The sequence below is a fragment of the Eublepharis macularius genome, chromosome 5 (genome assembly GCF_028583425.1).
Source record: "Eublepharis macularius isolate TG4126 chromosome 5, MPM_Emac_v1.0, whole genome shotgun sequence".
Taxonomy (NCBI): domain Eukaryota; kingdom Metazoa; phylum Chordata; class Lepidosauria; order Squamata; family Eublepharidae; genus Eublepharis; species Eublepharis macularius.
Window position 1 is genome coordinate 153,403,282 of NC_072794.1, and position 20,906 is coordinate 153,424,187.

General features: G+C 43.3%; 1 protein-coding gene across 3 annotated transcripts in view; it reads right to left on the reverse strand.

Moving 5' to 3' along the window:
• Nucleotides 1-1,095: 1,095 nt before the first annotated feature.
• The window catches only part of LOC129331349 (uncharacterized), a 124,838-nt gene continuing 105,027 nt past the window's right edge, over nt 1,096-20,906 (reverse strand). For all 3 annotated transcript variants that reach the window (XM_054981866.1, XM_054981864.1, XM_054981865.1), the window contains 2 exons: nt 20,431-20,514; nt 1,096-3,346 (listed from right to left, as the gene is read on the reverse strand). In XM_054981866.1, the coding sequence (XP_054837841.1) occupies nt 3,242-3,346; nt 20,431-20,514 (189 nt within the window). In that variant the 3' untranslated portion in view covers nt 1,096-3,241. The remainder of the gene's footprint in view (nt 3,347-20,430; nt 20,515-20,906) is intronic.

The window sequence follows — 20,906 nt, forward strand, 5'->3', positions numbered from 1 at the left end:
AATTGACATTTTTATTTAGAAGATTTGTATAGACTGAATTTTGAAGGCTATAGAATTAGGATTGTGAAATAATCTTTCTTTTTTAGTTTTTTTCTGGGTTTTTTAGCTCTATATTTCTTTTTTCCTTTATCCATTTATATTCTTTTTTTGTAATTTGCAATGCATGCTTTTTGTTATATTTCATATCATTTAATAATAAAAATTATTTTACAAAGAAAAGAGAATGAGAGAGAGAGAGAGAGAGAGCTTTGTATCTCTGTTATCTTTCTTCAGTTCCAAGGACTACAGTAACACCATTTTCTTCTTTCAAGGTCAGAACAACAAAAAAATAATCTCTCTTACATTTGTAGGTCTCCTCCTCACTTCTCACTGCCAATATGTTGTCCTTCAGTTAATTGTACAATTATTAAAGCTAACACCCAAGCCAGCAGTACATCTGGAAAGTACAATTTCTTAGACAGGTAAAGCTAGTTAGCTGTGAAATGCATTATTTAGTTTCTATTAAACTAATTGCTTTTCCCTTTTTTCTTCTCTTCCTGACATTCTGCCCTTCCTATCAAGACAACTGATATTTCAGAACACTCCAGCAGCAAATGATCCAAAACTTGGCTTGATCTATACAAAAGGCATCCTATTATTTGATCACACATAACAAGTGAGGAGTCTTTTCTCTTTTTTGGTTATTGTTCCTTCATTATCTGTCTTTATTAGCTGAACATGATTTTTCCCCCCGAAATGTTTCCACTTTAGTCTGCAGATCATTGTAATACACCTGATATATTATTTAGCCAAATTGCTCCAAAAAAGAATGAGGAATAAGAGAGAGAATCACATTGATTTTTCTAAGAAGTTCAAAGGGTTTAGAATTAAAAAAAATATAATGAAGTGAATTTTAGATCTTGATGAGATCCCTCCCCTCTGAAATTATCCTAGACTAGTAACCTTGGTAGATTTTTTTTTGTTTTATCTTGAGATGCTCTTAATGATTACTATGGGTTTTTTAATTTCTTTTATGAAAAATCTTATTTTGATGGAATCATGTTGTCGCTATGGCTTATTTGCTGAGACAATAAAGACATGATGATGATGATGATGATGATGATGGATGATGATGATGATGATGATGATGATGATGATGGAGGAGGAGGAGGAGGAGGAAGAGGAATGATGATGTTTGTGATTTTTTAAAAAACACATTTGCAAGAACAAACATCTTGAGGATGCTATAAATCAAATAACTTTATTGCTGAAACAATATTGGATAAATCAGATTTTGAAGTTGAAATCTGATGTCAGAATTTGAAGATAATTGAATTCAAAATTTTCTAAATTTTGTGAATGAAAGACATTAAGATTAAATGTATAAAATTCTGTCACACATTTTTTTAAAAATATCCAGTTTGGCAGCTCTTGCATCTCGGCTGTCAGACACTGGTTGGATCTAGCAATCTGAAGACACAGAGATTGTGTGGGTTTCTCCTGCCCCCACCCAGCAGTTTTTTACCAACCTTGGGAAAGGTGATTCTCATGGTTGTGGAACCTGCAAGTAGTAATATCCATACAGGTTGTTAGGGCTGCCCTAGGGAGGAGGAAAAGTGGTAAAATCGCCTACTTTTCTCTCTTCTTTCAGTTCAGCTCAGCTGATGGATTTCATCCCCTTCCCCTTCCCCTCTGCAGCAACCCTGACCCACATTTTTTTACAGTTCTATTTCCATTTATTCGAATTAAAAATCAGTCAACATCAATCTATCAACACAGTCTACGCACAAATACAAAGTCTATATCCAGACAACATTTTATAGTCTCATTATACTCTAATTTTGGTAAAACATGCTAATTAATAAAAGGTTTTGAGCCCCTGCTTTCATGTTAAGCAAGCCAAAGTACAGAATTTAGCCACTTTGGAAATGGTTCCATTAGAAGAATTTATGATGAGGTGGGATATATAAAATTTGTTGGATCTGCCAGGGACTTTAGATAAAATACAGAACAAATGTCCTTATAAAATAGGTGATATAATAACACGTTTCACTATTTTGACTGTGTTCAATTGGCAACCCTCTCCCTACTCCAGACCCCCATAGCAGTTAGTCCTCAATGGTCCCCAAGACCTCAAGAAAGAACTTTTACAAAGTCAGAAAGGAGAGCCACTTTGGTGTAGTGGTTACAAGTGCAGGACTCTAATCTGTAGAACCAGGTGTGATTCCCCACTCCTCCACTTAAAATCAGCTGGTTGACCTTGGGTCAGTCACAGCTTCTAGGAGCTCTCTCAGCCCAACCCACCTCACAGGGTGTTTTGTTGTGAGGATAATAATAGCATACTTTGTAAACTGCACTGAGAGGCCATTAAGTTGTCCTGAAGGGCGTTATATAAATCAAATGTTGTTGTTATTATTATATTATTACTAAAGTGGAGGCTGGGAAAGATCTATAAGCATCAGGATTTTCCACAGATGGATCATTGGGTCCAACCCAGCAACTGCTACGTCTTGAGTGAACTATCTCTTAGATATGTTCACTCCCAGTGAAACTACACGTCACTGGAGTTTCATTACTGGAATGGCAGGTGGTTAATCTGGACCTAAAAACAATGGTGGTCCCCAGGAGGGATTTAAGGGTTGAAGTCCAGATTTCACAGGCTCAGGGCCAAGCTACACATGACGAATGACACTTGAATGGCAAGTGTATTTCTCCCTGTTCACTTGCCCTCCACTCAATCCACTTGCCGTTCAAGTGTCATTCGTCATGTGTAGCTTGGCCCTCAGTTAGAGGGGGCCTCAAAAGCAGGCTGAATGAAGTATACATTAACATCAAAAGCCCCCTCCCCATTCCATTGTCCAGAGTCTACAATTACTTAACTGTGCCCCTGCCGAAAAGCAGCTATAGTTTGGCCTCCCAATCACATGGATTCCTCCAGGCATTGCCCTCATGTTTTGCTTCCCTGAGCACCTACACATGGCCTCCATCCAGGGCCTGAATGTTTTGCCATTCAGTTTCCAAATTTCTAGCAATGTCTCATTTTCATGATATCCACCTGAAACCAAAAGACTTGTTCTGAGAAAGATGGACAAGGGAATCAGAGTGGTTATTTATTAGCAAATGTCAAATCAGGGCAGGCTTGTGGGGACCTGTTTGTCAAGTTGGCTTCTGGAGGGTGTGTGCTCCACAACTAACACAACAACCATCACTCAACTGTCAATCATGGCAAAAAGGTTCACCGTTCATGATTCCATTCCCACCCTCATGACATAATCTCCAGCAAGACCTTCCTGAATTCACTGATAAATGTCGAAATCCAACCAAAAAATTCTTCAGAGTCTTGATCTTCTGCTTCTCCAAACTTTATCTGCAAGGACACAGAGAAGAATGCTGGATGTTTAATGCTATTCATGTATGAGCCGTAGTGAAGAGCTCCTAATACAAAAAAGGCAGAAGAGAAATCTCAGGTGTTTCCTATGGGTGAGTACATGATTTTGCAGTTTGATACATGCCTAAAAGGAGGTGCTTAATGCGGAGACGAGAGGTTTCAGCGGCTAACCCACAGCTATGCAACATAGCTCATGAGATAGGCTGCAGGAACTATCCCAGCGCCCCCCCCCCCCCCGACCCAAGAGGCTCAACAGAGGGAGGAGGAAGCAGAATTCTTACTAGCAAGCATGCGGATGGCATGAAGGAGCTCCTCGGGTTCACAGCAGCAGTGCCTTGCAGGTACATGCTTCTGAATAGTTAGAAGAAGCCAGGCACCAACAAATGATGTCATAGTAATCCTACCATATAAAAGGTTAACCCTGTTTCAGGCAATCACTTCCTACCCTGGTGCTACTGCAGAGAGTGCTGTTGTAGAGGGAAGCCCAGAAGAGGCAGCCCGTCTCTGTGAGAGTGCACCATGGAGGGAAGCTCTGGCCAGGATCAGGCACAGAACAGGTGGCAATGCCTGTCCCTGGCCTTCACCCAGCTGGGATCAGGAATGGAAAGTACAAAAAACAACTGCGGATATAAGTATATTTGTTCTTAAAGTGCACCATGCATATAATGTACTGACAAACTATTTAATCTCCAGTCAATTACAATTGCAATAATAATACATGCAGGGTGCCTCCAAATGTTACAAGAATATTTACATACAGAAATCCTAAGTCTTATGATGATGTATGTTCCTATCCGAGAATCCCAAGAACAATAAAGTCCACAAAATTGTTTCTTCTTTATAGGTAGCCACTGAGACTTGGAGTCCAGGTAAGTAGATTGATGTAATGTCCTGTAGCTTGCTCTTTTGCAGACGTAATTCCCCTGGGCAGGAGTGGTTGGCACCAATGCCATCTCCCAGACGGGAGAATCCGCTCGGACCCACAAGTCTCGAGGGGGGGAGAGAATTCACAGCCTCCTACAATCACTCAACAGGAAGCTAGCAATTCTTCTGTTTTGAACCATCTTTTTCAAGAGTGTTCTAGAAGTAGTTATCTCCAGCTCCAGTTACTGAAAATGCATTTGACTTTGCTTAACCCATATAGAAACCCAGTCACTTTAAGAATGAATATACTTATATTCGCAGTTCGTTTTTGTACTTTCTGTCAATTTACTCCGCAGTCCCCCCTTGTTGCTGGGATCAGGAACGGAGCAGGTGGCAATGCCCACCCACCCCGCCTTCACCCAGCTGGGGTTAGGAGCAGAGAAGGTGGCAATACCCACTCCCCCTTCACTCAGCTGGGATCAGGAGTGAAGTAGGTGGCAATGCCCACCCCCCGCCATCACCCACCTTGGATCAGGAGAGAAGCAGATCGCAATGCCTGCTCCCCGCCTTCACCCAGCTGGGATCAGGAGCGGAGCAAGTGGCAATATCCACCCCTGTCTTCACTCAGCTGGGGTCAGGAGCAGAGCAGGTAGCAATGCCCACCCGCCCTTCACCCAGCTGGGGTCTGGAGCAGAGAAGGTGGCAATACCTGCTCCCCTTCACCCATCTGGGATTAGGAGTGGAGTAGGTGGCAGTGCCCACCCACACCTTCATCCAGCTGGGGTCTGGAGCAGAGCAGGTGGCAATACCTGCTCCCCTTCACCCAGCTGTGATTAGAAGCAGAGCAGGTGGCAATGCCCACTCCCTGCCTTTACTCAGCTGGGGTCAGGAGCAGAGCAAGTGGCAATTCCCCCTTCACCCACCTGGGATCAGGAGCGGAGCAGGTGGCAATGCCCACCACCGCATTCACCCAGCTGGGATCAGGCGTGGAGCAGGTGGCAATGCCTGCCTGCCGCTTTTACCCAGCTGGGATCAGGTGCGGAGCAGGTGGCAATTCCCACCCCCCTTAACCCCATTGGGATCAGACGTGGAGCAGGCAGCAATGCCTGCCCCCCCCTTCACCATCAGAAGTGGAGCAGGTAGCAATGCCCGCCTCCTGCCTTCACCCAGCTGGGATCAGGCACAGAACAGAAGGCAATGTCCAACCCCTCTTCACCTGGTCGGGATTATGCATGGAGCAGGTGGAAAGGCCTGCCCTCCCTTCACCTGCCCAGGATTGGGAGCAGAGCAGGTTGCAATAACCACTCCCCTTCACCCAGCTGGGTTCAGTCACAGAGGAGGACGCAATGTCTGCCTACCCTCCCCTTTCTAGAGCCCACTGTATTTTTCCCCACAACAGGCTTTGTTACTAGTAATAAAAGTAATAATTGTATCTGAAGAAGTGAGTAGTAGCTCATGAAACATACCCTACCACAAATTTTGTTAGTCTTATGTGCTACTGGATTCTTGCTCTTTTCTACAGTTATAGACAGAGTAACACGGCTACCCATCTTGATCTATAATAATAACAACAACAATGGTTGATTTATGTACCATCCTTCAGGACAACTTAACACCCACTCAGAGTGGTTTACAAAGTATGCTATTATTATCCGCATGACAATCACCCTGTGAGGTGGGTGGGGCTGAGAGAGCTCCTAGAAGCTGTGACTGACCCAAAGTCACCCAGCTGGCTTCAAGTGGAGTAGAATCATAGAATCATAGAATCATAGAGTTGGAAGGGGCCATACAGACCATCTAGTCCAACCCCCTGCCCAGTGCAGGATCAGCCTAAAGCATCTCTGACAAGTATTCATCCAGCCTCTTCTTGAAAACTGCCAGTGAGGGGGAGCTCACCACCTCCCTATTGGTTGTCCAGATTAGAGTCCTGCCTGTCTTAACTACTACACCAAACTGGCTCACCTGGCACTCACGTTGGGTTGCATTAGCCACTCAGCTGCTATATATATGCACAGTACTCCAGATATTGCCCAGACAGCCCTTTTAAGTCCTTCCAATGCCTGCGGGTAAAGGTATCACCTCCCCTTTTCCCTTCAGTAGTGTTCTGTAGAGTGTCACATATTGTCTATAAACAGCCACAGCTAAGGAACTCCTGTCTGCAAGTCACTCAATATAATCTTTTGGAAAAGTCACAGTAAACTAGCAGAGTAATGAGAAGTTAACTTTAAAATTTATTTACAGGGAAAAAAATTAAAAGCACAATGGGACATAATCTGAAATTCCTTTTGCATAATCGAATCTCCAGAAGTTATAAACCACACAATCCCAATTACATGAAATGAGACAAAGTACTCATTATAATAACTATTTCAGTGCTTCTCAGAAAGACCATTTTCTATATTCTCAGTGGCTTCCCTAATTCAGATTAGGATAGTTAACTTCTCAATTTCATCCCTTTCACACAGTTTGTTCAACCTATCCACAATCACAGGCAAGTAATCACATCTCCATTTTAAGCTATTTGGCTAAATAACAATTTGGCCATGGATAACGAGATAGCCATTAGTTCAATAATTGGAGTGTGCCCAGTTCTTTGAGGTAGCCTAATAAAAAGTCAGCCGGGTCTGTCAATCCTTTAATTGGTTGTAACATACGTATTTAAATTGAATGTTTCTTCCCCAAGAATATGGGACAGGGAGGGAGGGAGGGAGGGAGGGAGGAAGGAAGGAAGGAAGGAAGGATTATAACTTTAGTACTGTTTTCACAGTGAAGCCTCTGCCTACAAGGGTTTCATAATAGGAAAAGTACAATCCTTGAAGACCCAGGGCCTCTGTCAAGAGTACAGAATGCAACTTATACATAACAACCACTGAAAAAAGCACCTCTGAGTCAAGTTTTCTCCTTCTCACCTATAATGTATGCAAACACCCATGTTATGATATCCTCAGTTTTTGCCCTGCTAACTTTTGCCCTGCCAAGTGTAGGATATGAAAGGGGAATTGGGAAACATACTGTGTCCCAGTGCAGTTTTTAAATACACACACACACACATGTAAATTTAAATGTAGCAATGGACATACCACAAGTTACTGTTTTTTCTACATTTTTCAAGATTGGTTCTTGAAGAATGTTTCATCAAAAAATGCATGTTTAGTGCTGTAAATTCACCCAGAAACAACATGAGTAGGGTGTCAGGGTTTTCATGGCAAGAGACTAACAGCGGTCATTTGCCTGCCTCTGTAACCCTGGTTTTTGTTGGAGGTCTCCCATCCAATTACTAACCAAGGCTGACCCTGCTTAGCTTCTGAGATCTCACCTGGGCTATCTGGGTCAGGGCAAATTAGCCCTTAGGCAGCCTTTTAAATATAGTCAAGCAAGATGCCATGAGTTCCAACTTCAGGGGAATTCTAAATACTCAGAATATTGTTGCAAATAACCAGTTTGACCCAGGGATGATTTCCATAGACCTTCTGTCAGTGATTTCCGTCAGTGGGAGTGAACTTCCTCACCTTCCCCCAGGGGCGGCGCGCCTATTGAGGCCAGGTAGGCGGTGGCCGCAGGCGCGGGGTGCCGGAGGGAGCGCTGGAAGAGGCGCAGGGGGCGAGAGCGCGCCCCCCAAAGCAGAAGCCTCCTATTCCTCCCACCCTGCGCCGCTGCCGCCGCCAGCACAAGCCCCCAGCCGGGCTTCTGCTGCGGCGGAGGCAACCGAGCGGGAGAGCTCGGAGGCCGCCTGCCGCAGCGATCGGGCCGGCGGCGGCGCATGCGCTCCCATGATGACGTCACGCATGACGTCATCACGCAGGCAGGTGCGCGCATGCTCGTGCACGCGGGGGGGGGGGGCGCTTGGCCGGCCAGCCGCGAGCGGGGCAAACCCTAGTGCCGCCCCTGCCTTCCCCATCCTGCTTTAGCCCTAATACAACTCATGGGGTATGGGTGTACACTAGTAATGGCATGAGGAATGAATTGGGGGGTTGCAGTGGAAGGGGTGAATCAGCCATGAGCCAAAATCTACAGCTGATTCAACCCCTTGGTAGAATATAGAATGAACTTTCATATCTGTTACTGGAGTTGAAGAAGAGATTATGTGAGCCAATGAAATGAGTAGGGATGCCCTTTTCACTGCTTTTTTCATGTTTTCATTATGAGCCATTTTATGCTACCTATTTTTTGCTGCTGCTGGAATTTCCAATTTGTTTATTTCGCTTTTTGCTATTTATATGCTATTGATATCTTATACGCTGGGGGGAGTTACACTATTTATACACAGTTGATGCAAAAATTGTCAAATCACATCCCTTTTATGGGGGAATTTGGTGGGAGGGAACAAGTGACAAATAATGTAGCTTCAATTTGCCCAAGGGAGAAGCAAAAACACCATGGGTGTTTTTCAAGGCGAACATCAAAGATAAGACATTTGATAGCATCCCTTGACATTTCCCTGGTACCTATTGACACTGTTGCTAGCCCAACTTTGGAGTGAAACTTTATACTTTGCCTTTGCCTCTGATCAGTTTCGAGACCTCTCTGTAGGAGCCAACACAGAATTTAGTGCTATGGAGTTAGCTATTTATTTGTCCAGATCCCTCTCATGTAAGCCTCATGCAGTGTTTGCAGGTATATTACAGAAGGAGGCACTTGGTTTTAAATCACTTCCTGGGGTTTAATTAAGCAGATGTGTCACCATTTCCAAGGGCATCTGCTTAATGCAATTGATGTGGTACAGACTGTGGGCTGATAGAACTTGCTTTCTAATTGACCAGGAAAGATCCAGAGAGCCAGAGCAAAATTATTATTAAATAAGAAAATTTTTAACAAGCATGACTATCCTGAACTGTACTGTGATGCGATGTGTTGTTATCTGCCGTACCCTCTCCTGCTTCATAAATTGACCCCTAACAATGAATGTGGATTCATGGGAATTGAAGAGCAGCTAGGAAGAATTACATTTACCAGTCAAAGTGAAAGCTGCCCAAATGTTTGGGGAAAGGAGGAGGGCTGGAGAAAAAAGAGAAACAATCTTGAACGGAACGAGCATGTCAAAGTAAGTTTGAATTTTGCTTATGGGTGGCAAAGAGGACACTGGAGGGGTGAGACTGCATTGATGCCACGTTGGCCTCAGACATGGAAGCCCACTTGCTTTATCCTGAAATCACCTTTCACCTGAACCAAAGAGCAAATCTTGACTTTCCTCCACCATAGTGGAGCAGGATTTCATTCAGAAAACCTCAGGAAGCATTATCTGCAAGGATTGCCTGTTTGGAAAGAGATATCAACTGTCATAGAAAGATGCTTGGCTTGAAATTTGCAAACATTTTCTGATTGTCCCCCCAAAGCAGCTATTTTGTGGTTGAGCCCACCTCCCGTGGGAGCCATTTTGTGGTGGTGCCCCTATTTTTTATCAAAATTTAGAAGCACCTTGAGACTCAACAGAGTTAGAGATGCCTGTGTCAAGGCACTGATGCTGTTTGGGGAACAAACACTGCCTACATGTGCAGCTGCCTATCCTGCATATTTGAAAATATGCATTTATTTAGGATATTTCTCAACTGCCTTTACACATAAAGTGCTCAAGGCTCTTTACAATAATGTTTCCATTAAACATTCCATAAAAATCAACCAAACAATCTAAAACAAAAGGAAGCAACTGTGATGTCACCTTTTTATTCACCTCAAAGGACTTCCAAAAAAATTTAGCCTAAAAGACCAGTAGAGGAGGCACCAATTTTGCATTCTGGAGGAGAGAATTCCAAAATCTGGAGACTATGGCTAAAAGAGGTCTCTGACAGATCCCAGCCAAATTAAACTTCCATTAAGCCAGTTTGGTGTAGTGGTTAAGAGCAATAGGACTCTAATCTGGGGAAATGGGTTTGATTCCCCACTCCTCCGCTTGAAACCAGCTGAGTGACCTTGAGTCAGTCACAGTTCTCTCAGCCCCACCCACCTCACAGGATAATTGTTGTGGGGATAATAATAACATACTTTGTAAACCACTCTGATTGGGTGTTAAGTTGTCCTGAAGAGCATTATATAAATCAAAATTGTTGCTGTTGTTGTTGTTGTTGTTAAAACCAGTTCCTTCAGGAAACTGGTGTGCCTAGACTTCAAGACCTGCACAGGTTGATATTGGTGGAGATGATTCCGTAGTTATTCTTGGACCAAACTATTTATTGTTTCCAGCACTTTGAATTCAGCTTGGAAACAAATTAGCATCTGGTATATTATAGTAATAAGCAAATAATACAAAAACACCAGGGGTCTGAACTACTTTCACTCGCCACAAAAGTAAACAAACCTCAAAATGGCTGCCCTTCTTATTTGAAAAAGTTGGGAGTGAGAAATAGGATTATAGCTCAGAATTTTCAGCTGAGAATGACTTGAATAAGATGTTCTCACTTGGTCTGATGGCCACAGATAGCTCATTTGCTCTGCTTCTCTTTATTCTACTAAGCCAATAAAAAACGACTAATCTGAACACAGATGCTTATGGGCACCCCAGGCAAAAAAACATAAATCGTTCCAAATGTAATTCACTCGCCAATCAACTTAACTTCATCTATAAGTGACTAATCGATAGTTCTCATGCTATGCTCCTAATTGCAACTCTAGGGTGATAGAAGCCTGTCAGTTTTAGCATGGCCGCCAAACCACCCAAGTTAATTGACAATAATTTAAACAATATTGAAAAAGGCAGTTTCTACGGCTAATGACCAAATCTATGAAAAGTGCTGACCTCTGGAAAAGGTATATTGTAGGTAACTCTCCACACATGCATTGATTCTTCTACTGCAATTCTTGCTGCTGTGGCACAGTAAGAAAATAAGAAGCGCAAACCTACAGCTATTTACATTATTGATGATGTTTATTGATAGCTGTAGGATATTCTAAAAGTGTGGAGAATCAGCATGCTTGGGATCTTATCGCTTGGTGGAATGTTCAGTAGAGTTTTGCACATTCTGATATGTGAATTTACTTAACCATATGTAGCAATCTTAATGGATACATCAAAGAACTGTTACAAATAGGACAGATTCAGAAAGGACAAAGGAAATACTTCTATACTGCATAACTATTTTAATTGTGGGAATCACTGCCTGTGGATGTGGTCATTGCTACTAGCATACACAAATTTAAAAGGAATTCAATTGATTCAAGGTGGCCCATCTATGGCTACTAGCCATGGTGACTAGAGCTGCCATCCATCCCGCCTCCCCACATAATCACAGAGAATCCCTGGCAGTTTGCCAGAGTTTTCTGCTACCACTCAGATGGCTGGTGGAGGGGGAAAGGATGGCAAATGGGGGGGATGCTGACATCACTTCCTGTGTATCCAAGGAAACCACAGAGTTTTGCCCAAATTCCAGAAATTCCCCAGCATCCCCTGCTATGTGCCAACATCACTTCCAGGTATATGTGTGTTATGTCCCATCAAGTCACCTCTGATGTATGGTGATCCTATGAATGAAAGACCTCCAAAACATCCTATTATTAACAGACTTGCTCAGATCTTGCAAACTGGAGGACGTGGCTTCTTTTATTGAGTCAAGGCATCTCGTTTTGGGTCTTCCACTTTTCCTACTGCCTTCCACTTTTCCGAGCATATAGAACATCTTCTCACGATGTGACCAAAGTATGATAGCCTTAGTCTTGTCATTTTAGCTTCTAGGGAGAATTCAGGCTAAAATGAGACTGAGCCCTATGAGGAAAGGCTGAGGGCCTTGGGAATGTTTAGTTTGGAGAAGAGGAGATTGAGGGGGGACATGATTGCTTTCTTTAAATATTTGAAAGGCTGTCATTTGGAGGAGGGCAAGGAGCTGTTCCAGTTGGCAGCAGAGGATAGAACTCAAAGCAACGGGCTTAAATTACATGCAGAAAGGTACCGGCTGGATATTAGGAAAAACTTTTTCATGGTCAGAGTACTTCAAAGGTGGAATCAGCTGCCCGGGGGGGGGGGTAGTAGACATGGGCATGAACAGAAAAAAACCTGAACATGATGTTCATTGTTCATTGCCATCCACGAACAATGAACATTGATGAACATGACCTGTTCACGAACATGTTCATTGTTCATGAGGGCCAGCAGGCTCTCCTCCAGCCATCAAGATCCCTACCACACCACTCCCAGAAACCTGACCTGAGCAAACAGCAGGGAATGTACCAATCATAAATAATAGCTTGGCCCCAGAGCCTGGCAGCAGCCCTGGGACCTGATGGGGTAGATCCCTATCACACCACTCCCAGAAACCTGACCTGAGCAAACAGCAGGGAATGTACCAATAATAAATAATAGCTTGGCCCCAGAGCCTGGCAGCAGCCCTGGAACCTGAAGGGGTAGATCCCTATCCAACCACACACAAAGAAAATTCAAGCTCCAATGCACTCTCCCTGTCTCTCTCTCAAAATGCCAACAGCAACTGTCTCTCCCTCACTGTCTGCAAAATCAGAGCTGGGAGCCCCCCTCCCCCCTGCTCTTTGCTTCCTTGTAACAAATTTGGAGCTCCACACTTGAAAGGAAGACATGCCTATCAAGCTAAATTGGGCTTAGATCGGGGTTTCCAGGACAACAGCAGGAGTTCAGAGAGTTCAGGCAGTCCCTGTTTGGTTACCAAGGGAATTGATTGCAGGTGCCAGATTGTTTGGCTTGATAAACAGCAACGAATAAGCCTTGCAACGACCACCTGTTTGTTTAGAATGGGGCCTCAGGAACAGCTTGTTCGTGAACAGCTGATTGGGCTGTCCATGGCTTTTTAAAGTTTGTATTGCTGTTCGTGCCCATCTCTAGTGGTGAGTTCCCCTTCACTGGCAGTTTTCAAGAAGAGGCTGGATGAATATTTGTCAGGGATGCTTTAGGCTCATCCTGCACTGGACAGGGGGTTGGACTAGAAGGTCTGTATGGCCCCTTCCAATTCTGTGATTCTGTGATTTGATCTAGGAACCCACTTATTTGTCTTTTTTACTGTCCATGGTATCTGCAGAACTCTCCTCCAGCACCACATTTTAAATGAATCAATTTTCTTCCTGTCAGCTTTCTTCGCTGTCCAACTTTCACAGCCATACATGGCAATGGGGAATACCATTGTTTGGATTATCTTGATCTTGGTCCCCAGAGAGACTTCTTTATCTTTAAGAATCTTAACTAGCTCCCTCACAAATACAGGGAGTTATGTCAGCACATCATCAGAGATTTCATTACATCACCAGTGAGGGCCCCCATTGTCAGAAAGTCCCTCTGCTATTTGTCAGTCCTGTTTGACAACCCCAATTTTGACAAAAGGAAACTTCCACATTAACAGGCCGTGAACCTCTGAAACTCAATGCTAGGAGGCAACTTTAATGAGAGGTCTTGGCCTATTGCTCTGTTTATTCGCCATCCAGGATGACTGGTTGCCCACAATGTGAAAACGGGGTGCTGGATGGAGCCCTGGTCTGATCCATCTGGGCTCTTCTTATGTTCTTATGTGCATATACTGATGATCAGTGTAAATGTGTACATATGAGTTCCATAGTAAAGCCAGAAGCAGCACTGAAAATCATTGCCTTGTTCGCATTCCAGCTTGCTTTTATGCATTGTGTTACAAAATGTGGTGATGAGACCTGTGCAACCTTTTGGGGGCATCTTCTGAACAGAAGCAGAAGATTAAAGTTATGTTGGACTAGGAAAATGTAATTAGCAAGATTTTACCGAAAATAACCTTTTCATAATAACATACCAAGGTCTCTCTCAGTATTTCGCAGAGGCTTTTAAAAATAAAAGGGCAGCTACACTGCAGCATAGCAAATGAGGTTGGAATTGCCATTCATGAACTAAGGTTGCACCTACAGTACATATGGTCCGCGTGAATGTTGAGCTCTGGTTGCTGACGGCCAACTCAGATGCAAGATCCACTCATATATGATCATCAGCTACTCTTCTGTTCATTATAACTATATGACATTAGCTAGACTGCCATGGCTTCGACTTGGGACCTTCTGCATACAAAGCATGAACATACACGCCTTATATTGAATCAGACCATCAGTCCATCAAGATCAATATTGTCTACTCTGACCAGCAGTGGCTCTCCAGAGTCTGAGGGAGAGATCTTACATATCACCTATTACCTGGGCCTTTTATCTGGAGATATGAGGGGTTGAACCTGGGACCTTCTGCATGCAAAGCAGAGGCTCTACCACTGAGCCACTGAGCCTCCCCTAAAATGGCACCATCACATCTAGTAGGAATCTTACGTAGAGATCTTTCACATCACTTAATACCTGATCCCCCAAAACTGGAGATGCTATGGATTGAGCCTGGGATCTTCCAATATACCAAGCACACGTTCCACCACTGAGCTAATCTTCCCCCATGAACCAGATGACCCTCATAGCCAGATGGTGCTCAGCTAGTTGTCAATTGTTCCCTGCCACTATTAAACTGCAATTCTGGCCACACCTACTTATTTTAACCAAGCACTTATCAGCCATTATGTGCATGCAGAGTGAGAGACCAGCAACCGCAAATATTGGGAGCATGCATGACCTGCGACTCACCCAATATACTGGGGTGTATATTTTGTTTTCAGCATCAGTACAGCCAAACTGACCACTGGATTTTCCAGAGCTCTTACCAAAGCTTACCCATTTCCTACCATTTTGCCCATGAAAAATGTTCACATTTCCCTGTTCACACAACATGGTAACTACAAATATCAGGATGTTCTATGTGTAGTTGCTGGAATTCTGACGTATGGATGGAACCTCTGAAAAGGGCTAATTATCCCTCATCGCTGTAGCATCTGGCGCTAATGAGACAACAGCTGCTCTACAACAAGACATAAGAACTAAAGCTCAAGCATAGGAACCAGCTGACGTTGGTATCGATCTCTTGGCAGCATTCTTGGGGCGGGGGGTGGAGAACACCATGTCCTCCTCCTGAGGGTTAAATTAGATGTGACAGCATCCTCATGATGAGACCCACAAGGATGCCAGTGCCATTTTAAAGTTATTTAAAAATGCCACGAGGGCCCACAGTGCAGTGGGCGGAGACACTGTTGTTTCCCCCCACCTATACCTTATTAAGTGCCAAAATGACTGCACCCTTTCCTCTGCAGCTATTTTGGCACTTTTAAAGGCACAGAGATGCGGGGGGGGGGGGGGGACAAGAACAACTTGCTGCAGCCCAATCTTGATGACTTTTTGAAAAATGACAAGTCCTGATGACTTTTAAAAATGACTTTAACATGCCAGCAGCATCCTCGTGGCAACCGCAAGGATGTTGTTTCAGACCAAACTTATGGTCATACAGAAGCACATAGGATTGGACCATAAACTGACGATGCTTTTAGACTCATCACATGTATGAATAACTTCCATAACACTCCGTACAGGAGAGAAGTAAACTACTGATCAATATACATTACAGCCTTTCCTGCCTCGTAGCCCACTGACAGGTCCTATGAGGAGCAGCCTATTGACCTGTGGGGGCTGACTTTGTCATCTAGCCTGCCTAAAAATAAATTCAGAGAGAGGTGAGAAGCACACTGTCAAGGGCTCAGCTAGAGGCTGGGTAATTGTCTTGGAGGCAAGGTGAATGTCAGAGTGGTCCCTCTGTGGAACAGGGTTCCTCGGGAGGTGGTAGGCTCTCCTTCTTTGGAGGCTTTTAGGCAGAGGTTAGATGGCCATCTGACAGCAGTGCTGATTCTGTGAAACTAGGCAGATCATGAGAGGGAGAGCAGGAAGGGGGAGAGTGACGAGGATGATCAGGGGTCTGGAGACTGAGCCCTACGAGGAAAGGCTGAGGGCCTTGGGAATGTTTAGTTTGGAGAAGAGGAGGTTGAGGGGGGGGGGACATGATTGCTCTCTTTAAATATTTGAAAGGCTGTCATTTGGAGGAGGGCAGGGAGCTGTTCCAGTTGGCAGTAGAGGGTAGGATGCGAAGCAATGGGCTAAAACTACATGCACAAAGGTACCGGCTGGATATTAGGAAAAACTTTTTCATGGTCAGAGTAGTTCAAAAGTGGAATCAGCTGCCTAGGGAGGTGGTGAGCTCCCCCTCACTGGCAGTTTTCAAGAAGAGGCTGGATGAATACTTGTCAGAGATGCTTTAGGCTGATCCTGTACTGGACAGGGGGTTGGACTAGATGGTCTGCATGGCCCCTTCCAACTCTATGATTCTATGATTCTATAAGGGTTACATCAGTGCTTAGTTCTCGTGGCCCCTTCTTACATGTCCAGGGTAATGCCAATCGCCATCTTGAGGTCAGGAAGCAGTTTGGCCAGGGATCCTGACCGTGTTTTCCATCTTCTGGGCATGACATGAAGTAAAGGTCACTGTGTGTAGGCAGGGAGGTACTTGTGAATTTCCTGTATAGTGCAGGGGGTTGGACTAGATGACATTGTAGGTCCCTTCCAATCCTACGATTCTATGATTCTAAACACTAGGGAGTCTTCATGTTGGGTACAATTGACACAATGCATCTTGACCAATACATTTACCCTTACTGTAGCTTCTGAAGTCCAAATTTGTACAAGAGCATATGCTACATTATTTGTCCTGAAGCCCTTTTTAAATACCATACAAGTGATTCCCAGCCCATTGGTAGGTCATGAGGATAATAACAGCAGACTTTGTAAACTGCTCTGAGCGGGTGTTAAATTGTCCTAAAGGGTGGTCTATAAATTCTTGTGGTGGTGGTGGTGGTGGTGGTGGTTAGGTCATTAATTTTGCTAGTGTTATTTTATACATTATATGGTGTATAAAAATGAATAATATTAATATCTATGTCATGATCATAGCCAGGTTCCAGAGCAACTATGAATGTATGCAAAAATTTTCTGCACATGCACAGGAAATCATCTTGCATTTTTTCCCCCAGCTACAGTGATATCTAATGCTCCTCTGGAAATCTCCAACCTTTATGAGCAGATTTTCAGAAGCATGAGGGATTAAAATAGGAAAGGGGGACTAAAAAGCACCAGTGTCTATATGGACTATTGTCCTTGACCTTTGAAATCCTTAATAATAATAAAATAATGTCTAGCTTTGAATGTATATTAATGAACAATAGCAGTAATATTCATATTACTTGTATTGTTATTGCCGTGACAGCTAGTAAGCCAAATCAGGCAGCTATGCAATCACAGGAAAGTTCTGAAAATAAAGACAATTATTAAAACATATAGTTTGAATTTCCAAGAGTCCAATCTGATTTGCTTCCTGTAGACATTACTGTTGTTTATTAATATTTGCGCAAAGAATGACTAAAATGCTTAAAACCTTTTTTATTTGCTTCATTTCTATGCACCTTCCAGGACTGTTTGGTATTCAGCAATGGTTTGAATATCAAAAAATGCCAAGCGCCAGCAGTCCCGCTTGACATAAATGGAAACTACAGGTGCAAAGCACATCATAAAACCCTTAGGAAAAAAAATGCCAAATGTTCATTCTGTGCAAAAAATAAATAAACGTAGATCTATAGACAATATCAGGGATGCCATTTCCTAGCAATTTTATACAAATATAAAATATAAAATAGTTTACTCTGAGTTTTCAGCCCACTGAGGGCCAAGCTACACGTGACGAATGACACTTGAACGGCAAGTGTATTTCTCCCTGTTCACTTGCCCTCCACTCAATCCACTTGCCGTTCAAGTGTCATTCGTCATGTGTAGCTTGGCCCTGAGTTCTACTTATCTTAGACTGGTAGTTAAAAAGCAGATTGTAAGAGCCATGAACATTCAACAAATCTATCTGTGGGCCAAATTATAGGTTGTATTATATAAGTGTGATTGGGTCTTCTGGTGTGATTCATGATCGTGAAATGGAGCCAGTGGACACACAAAGCTGCCTTAAACTGAGCCAGTCCATTGTTCTATCAAGTTCAGAGCCAGTTTGGTGTAGCAGTTAAGAGCAGCAGGACTCTAATCTGGAGAGCCAGGTTTGATTCCCCACTCCTCTGCTTGAAGCCAACTAGGTAACCCTGAGTCAGTCACAGTTTCTAGGAGCTCTCTCAGCCCACCCAGCTCACAGGGTGATTGTCATGAGGATAATAATGACATACTTTGTAAACTGCTCTGAAGGGTGGTATGTAAATCGAATGTTGTTGTTATCTACTCAGACTAGCAGTAGTTCTCTAGGATTGTAGGTAGAGGTCTTTCATATCACCTACCACCTTGTCTTTTTAAGTGGAAATGCTGGAATTAAACCTGAAACCTCCTGCAAACAAAGCAAGTACTCTACCACAGAGCTACATCCCCTCCCTAGAGGCTTTGTTTGGATTGGGGCCACAGCACCGGTCAAGGGGGAGCAGCTTGACTCTTCTCCCCGGCATTATTTTCCTGATTGAAATGAGGCCCTGGAGGGAATGGAGGTGCCTGTCTTCTTTTCCTACCTGAACTAGAAAAATGTGATCTAGCAGCACTGCTTTCTCCATTTCCTGCCTCTTATGGTTCCATACATTCCAAGGATGCACAATGGCACTTTAAGATATTGGCAAGTGAGAAGGCCGGATCACAGCTGGTGATTCTTGGCTGGATCTCCCAGTGGGACTTTTACTCCCAACATATTTATTTATTTATTTCACTTTTGCTCCGCCTTTCTCTGCAGTGGGGATTCAAAGAAGCTTGCATTGTTCTCCTCTCCTCCATTTTATCCTGTGAGGCAAGGTAGGCTGAGAGTGTATGGCTGGCCCAATGTCACCCAGCAAGCTTTCAATTAAAAAAAATCATTCCAAAAATACACTTCAAAAGTGGCAGCAGGTATGAAAACGGTTCAGTATTATATACCGCCCTTCAGGACAACTTAACATCCACTCAGAGTGGTTTACAAAATACGTTATTATTATCCCCACAACAATCACCCTGTGAGGTGGGTGGGGATGAGAGAGTTCCAAGAAGCTGTGACTGACCCAAGGTCACCCAACTGGCTTCAAGTGGAGGAGTGGGGAATCAAACCCAGTTTTCCAGATTAGAGTCCTGCTGCTATTAACCACTACACCAAACAAAAACCACTCCCCCCTCCCAAATTCCTTTTGAAATATAAACATCTGAACCTATCTCCTGAAGATGAGGATGTCCCCCAGAGGATGAGCATTCCATAGTCTGGGCACACTCGCTGACAAACCCTGTCCAGGATACCCACTCTGCTTGCATTGGTCACTGCAGAGCTGGGCTCCAGCCAGGTGGTGGAGAAAGTCCATCAGTTACCTTAGTCCTAGGCTGCTTAGATGCATTAAAGGGCATCACCAGCACTTTAACTTATGCCCAAAAACAAAATGGTACCCAATGAAGCCATCATGGAACTAGGCCAGCCCCATCCGTAACAAGATGCACTGCTGAATTTTGCAAAGCAATGCAGGCAGTCGTGTATCAGACTGGAAGCATGGTACTGAATGGGGGTTGGAGGTAATTGACTTGAGTGGCATTGTTCATCTTTGTAATGTATGAAACATTAATAAGGAAAAATAGCATCTCTGAACACAGCTGTCCTTCCTCTCCTACCGAATGCCCAGCATCTATCTTGTACATTTCTCGTCTGAACTTCTGCTGTTAACAAGAACAATGCAAAGGAACTGTTCTGTAGCACTTGCTGTACCACTACAGCTGAGATCAAAAGCAGCCCCAATGAAGTGGCGATGAGTACATCTTAGGATGGTAAAAAAAAAAAATTAAGGTGCTGACACTCTCAGAAGCGGGGAAATTATGCAGAACGGTGTCTCATTCCCCCTTTGCGCACTGCTGTGCATTAGGCATGCATTAATCATACTTTTAATTGGAGCCATCCCCCTGCGAAAGGGAATTCATAGCTAATGGGGTTGATGCAAACAGTCACTTCATTCAGGAAATGCATTTAAGACTTTCCCAACAATGAAGGTTTACCTGAATTGCTTAGTGACAAAGGGCCCATGCTACTTTCATTAAATACGTTGACATATCAGCAGTACTGTGATATTTCGATGTTAATATACCAGTGGGGGGAAAGGTAGGAAATTTAACAGTTTTTAAAGAATGAATTAAAAGTCATGCTGTGAATTATATGAGGGTTAGGGTTCCCTCCTCTGCAGTACTTCAGTAAATACTATACTATACTATACTATACTATACTATACTATACTATACTATACTATACTATACTATACTATACTATACTATACTATAGTAGGTTGTTATTGTTTTCAAAAAATCATATCCATTTAAAATGTTCTTTAAAATCATATATAATATACCAGGATGTCATGGTAGGCGTTCTTCATCTCTGCACAACTTTTAGAGAGCTGAGAAAGGTCTTCTTCATACTTCTGAATCAGATCCTGGAAAAATAAAACACAATTCAGAACTAGTAGGAGAGACTAGTAGTAAGAAAATACTTTTCAGTTGGAGTTTTGTACTCATATCATATGGTTTTTATATGCAATTTGTTCTATTTCTTCTGATTCTCTATCCTTAGTGCAGGTCCCTCTTTTGGGAGGTCTGACCCTTACCAGTGACATTTTGAAGGGTGCTGGTTGGGGGGTAACTTTGTTCATATTGTTACATTGAAATAACTTTGGGTTCGACCCACAGCATTCATACATACAAGATATGGCATTTATATATATAATATCCATATCTAATGTGCAAGTGGGAAACAAAAAAAGTATTTACTCACTGACAGTGGACAACAACAGAAGGGAACAGGTGAGTCTCCCTAGGCAGTGAGTTC